Consider the following 4,056-nt stretch of genomic DNA (forward strand, 5'->3'; position numbering starts at 1 on the left):
TTTTATTAATAAAAAAGAACTGAACAGAACCGAACCTGTGAACCCACCTCCCTCCGAACCACAGCTGCTCATCATCTTTAAAGAAAACATGAATTCATGAACTCACCTGTTGGTCGCACTCTGGACACGATTTTGTGGCCATTTTGACCTTCTTTGTTTTATTTGTCGACATTATTTCGTTTCCTCCGGAGATGAACGAAGATTAACGAATTAATTTCACCTCTTTGATCCACCGAAACTTTAACTAATCTTCTCCAAACATAATTTATCCCATTCAGGTAAAAAAATACACTTTGTTGTGGCCTAAAATGATAAAATATACGAACATTTTAACGACAGTGACCAACGGAGGAGTTGTGCGCATGCGCACTGAGTGGTTAGTGCAGATGTTGCGTTCAGGTTCCTTCAGGAAAAATGTAAACTGTTAAGTTTGTCCGTTACGTACTGATCGTTTCAGTTTGTGTWTCCATGTCTTTATGGTTTCATGTTTTGTATTGTTATAATTTCTTCATTTAAGATTTAATGTCGTTTCATTAAACGTGACTGCGCATAGACAGGAAAAGACACGAGAATTGTGTTATTCACGCGAGAACAGGAGCCGACATGTTGTAGGACAAACACAAAACACGGAGCTGTTTGGGTCTGATGCTGTGTGAAGAAACCAGACTTCTCATGTTTAARACTTTTTCATTTCGTTTTTTAATCATTTTCTTTCAATGAAAGTTGTTCTGTTCTTTAAATGTTTGCTTTTCAGTTTTTACAGGTCTCCATTAGAGAATCCCAGTCTTCATAACTGGTCCTCAGTAATGAGGATGGTCCATGTGAGGGACCTGCAGGACCTGCAGCAGGATCTGCAGCTGGACCTGCAGCTGGACCTGCAGCTGGACCTCTGGACCTGCAGCTGGACCTGCAGCTGGACCTGCAGCAGGACTTGCAGCAGGACCTGCAGCAGGACCTGCAGCTGGACCTGGACCTGCAGCTGGACCTGCAGCTGGACCCTTTAACATAATGAACTGACAGCTGATTATCACATTTAGGGCTCATTTGAATATTTCAGTATAAAAACCTTTTTTTTTAAATCTAAACCATGAAAAGAATAAAAAGATACAAATGTTTAATATTCCTTTTTATTTTATTCATGTACATGACAATCAGGTCAATGTAATCTGCACTTTTAGAGTTTAAACACATTTAATGCAAAAAGAAAATATGTTAATACAAAATATATAAACCTTTGTGAGGACCTCACAGATCTGACCAACAGGTTGTGAATTTAACTTTAAATTTAGTGATGACAGAGACGACTGAGCCTTTTGTCTCAGACTTTAACAGAAGACAAGTGGTTCATCTCAAACTGATGCTTTCTGCTCTGCAGCTTCCTGATTTACCACAAACCTTTCTACAACAGACACTTCATGACTGGAGAATTAGACTGAAACATGAGGTTCAGCAGCTTATTTACATCGATCTAAATAAAGTTTTAATTGAATATCTGAGAGAACAGCTGTGAACGAGCAGAGAGATGAAGAGCTAACAGAAACGAGAAGGAATGCTTCTTCAGTTTGCTGCAGTTGGACATGCATTGTTCATCCGTCCAATCAGAGCTCAGAAACAAAAACAACCAATCAGAGCTCAGAAACAAAAACAACCAATCAGAGCTCAGAAACAAAAACAACCAATCAGAGCTCAGAAACAAAAACAACCAATCAGATGGTGCAACCAGGAAACGACGCAGAGAAAGAACCTGAAAAGGACGACTGGGTTAGTTTAGTTTCTGAATCGCAGTGATGTTGGCTGTGAGTCAYGATACAGGAAATGGACCCAGTTCAGAGAACCAGACCCTCGTAGGCGGGTCCCTCAGACTCAGGGGACTCTCTCTGCAGGCGGAGGTGCTCCAGGGTGTTGTGGAAATGTTTGTTGATCTGCTCCGTTTCTTCACTTGCTTCCAGGTTTGGAAGATCCTCCCTGATCTTCTGAATCAGCTGGTTCAACACCTGAACCGTCACCTGAGGGGCAGTGGGAGGGGCATGATCAGGGTTGAGTTAACATACAGACATATAGAACTGGAACTACTGAGAACCAGTTCAACAGTGGGTCCAGAGTTTTAGATTTACAGAAACATTTACAGAATGGATCTAATTTAATCTGTGTTAATAATGTTGAATGAAACCAATCAGATCTGTTTAAATAAGAGAACAGGCCCCTCCCGTCACTTCCTGTAACCCCTCCCGTCACTTCCTGTAACCCCTCCCGTCACTTCCTGTAACCCCTCCCGTCACTTCCTGTAACCCCTCCCGTCACTTCCTGTAATCAAAACCTGTCACTTCCTGTAACCCCTCCCGTCACTTCCTGTAACCCCTCCTGTCACTTCCGTCACTTCCTGTAACCCCTCCCGTCACTTCCTGTAACCCCTCCTGTCACTTCCGTCACTTCCTGTAACCCCTCCTGTCACTTCCTGTAACCCCCCGGTCACTTCCTGTAAAGAGGGCGGTCTTACAGCGTCGTTCTCCCGCTCGTAGAAACAGATGTATCTGTTCAGGATCTCTATGAACAGCTGGACCTGCAGAGACGAGTCCATGCACTGGTTGGCGATCTTCAGAGCTTTCTTCAAACACTCCATGACACGCTTCCCGTCCCGGATCTGAGGAGGACCAAGATCCACCATCATCATCATCACTTTGGTTCAGGGCTTCTTAACCTTTTTGACCTCAGGGCCTAGTTTGTTAAACATGAAGCATCACCAGACCCAGTCAGTCATTACCATCAATTAATAATTATTCTAAATCTTGGTTTAATTATGACCCCCGCTCGCCAAGCGTAAGTAGGAGTCATTGTTTTCTTACTGTTTATTTATTTTCCCGAGCCCCAGGTCCAAAYCAGGGATGGAACCCAGGACCTTCTTGCTGTGAGGCRTCAGTGCTAACCACTGAGCCACCGTGCTGCCARCAGACAGCAGAGATTAGCCTGTGTCTCACAGGAACCAGGTCAGACCCACCTCTTCTCCGTTCTTGTCGGTGCTTCTGCCGGACCAGAACAGGTGAGCACAGGTGCTGACGGCTCTGCACTGGTCGGGTTTCTTCAGCAGCTTGGAAGCAGCCAGGGCGCACTGAGTCCTTAAAGGCTCGTGGTTCTCCTCGCTGAAACATTTCATTCGCTCAAAGGTGCCGATGATCAGCGTGATGGCTGCCAGCTGGGCTTTGGAGTCGCTGATCTCATCCTCGTACAGAGAGAAGGCCTGGAGGGGGGCAGCAGGAGGGGATCAGGAGACCACCTGTCCACACTTCAACTCAACAGTTTTATTCTCCATCCTACCTGGGACATGAACTCGTACGCTACGGTTTCATGGTTCTCAAAGCCGATGTCCCCCGCAGCCAGCGCCCCCTGCAGGAAGAGGCGCAGCGGCAGCTCAGAAAGCTCCGCCTTGATGAGAGCGCTGATGGTGTGGTGAGCAAACGAGAAGATCTTCTGACACTTCTTCTCCCACTTGTCGTCCTGCAGGAGGACGCAGCCATCATTTAACCCCAGACAGAAACCTGAGCATGAAGTGAAACTGAGCTGTTGGTGGTTTTACCTGTGAGGAGTTCTCCTTGTACCTGAAGGCCAGCTGGTAGGCAGCAAACACCAGAGGAGGCAGGGTGAAGCGGATCCTCTGGTTCCCACCGGCTCCAAAATGTTTCCGGGCCGTGTTCAGAATCTGAAGCAAGATTTAAAGAATCAAAAAGACAAGCTCACACAAACACACACAGACACACACACAAACACACACACAAACAAACACACAAACAAACACACATATAAACAAACACACACACACACACACACACACACACACACATAAACAAACACACAAACACACACACACAAACAAACACACACACACACACACACACACACACACACATAAACAAACACACAAACACACACACACAAACAAACACACACACACACACACACACACACACACACATAAACACACACACAAACACACACTCACACACAAACACACACACACACACACACACACACACACACATAAACACACACACAAACACACAC

General features: G+C 45.4%; 2 protein-coding genes across 2 annotated transcripts in view; both read right to left on the minus strand.

The window, feature by feature from the left end:
* The window catches only part of cunh16orf87 (chromosome unknown C16orf87 homolog), a 6,981-nt gene extending 6,617 nt beyond the window's left edge, over positions 1 to 364 (minus strand). The window contains exon 1 of the mRNA XM_014027181.1: positions 107 to 364. Coding sequence (XP_013882635.1) covers positions 107 to 172 — 66 coding nt within the window. The 5' untranslated portion in view covers positions 173 to 364. The remainder of the gene's footprint in view (positions 1 to 106) is intronic.
* Positions 365 to 1,109: 745 nt separating this feature from the next.
* The window catches only part of vps35 (VPS35 retromer complex component), a gene marked incomplete at its 5' end in the record, with an annotated part of 14,757 nt that continues 11,810 nt past the window's right edge, over positions 1,110 to 4,056 (minus strand). The window contains 5 exon segments of the mRNA XM_014027180.1: positions 1,110 to 2,006; positions 2,498 to 2,641; positions 2,996 to 3,235; positions 3,313 to 3,492; positions 3,572 to 3,694. Coding sequence (XP_013882634.1) covers positions 1,827 to 2,006; positions 2,498 to 2,641; positions 2,996 to 3,235; positions 3,313 to 3,492; positions 3,572 to 3,694 — 867 coding nt within the window.

This window comes from Austrofundulus limnaeus, unplaced genomic scaffold, assembly GCF_001266775.1.
Source record: "Austrofundulus limnaeus strain Quisiro unplaced genomic scaffold, Austrofundulus_limnaeus-1.0 Scaffold621, whole genome shotgun sequence".
In the NCBI taxonomy this organism is placed as follows: domain Eukaryota; kingdom Metazoa; phylum Chordata; class Actinopteri; order Cyprinodontiformes; family Rivulidae; genus Austrofundulus; species Austrofundulus limnaeus.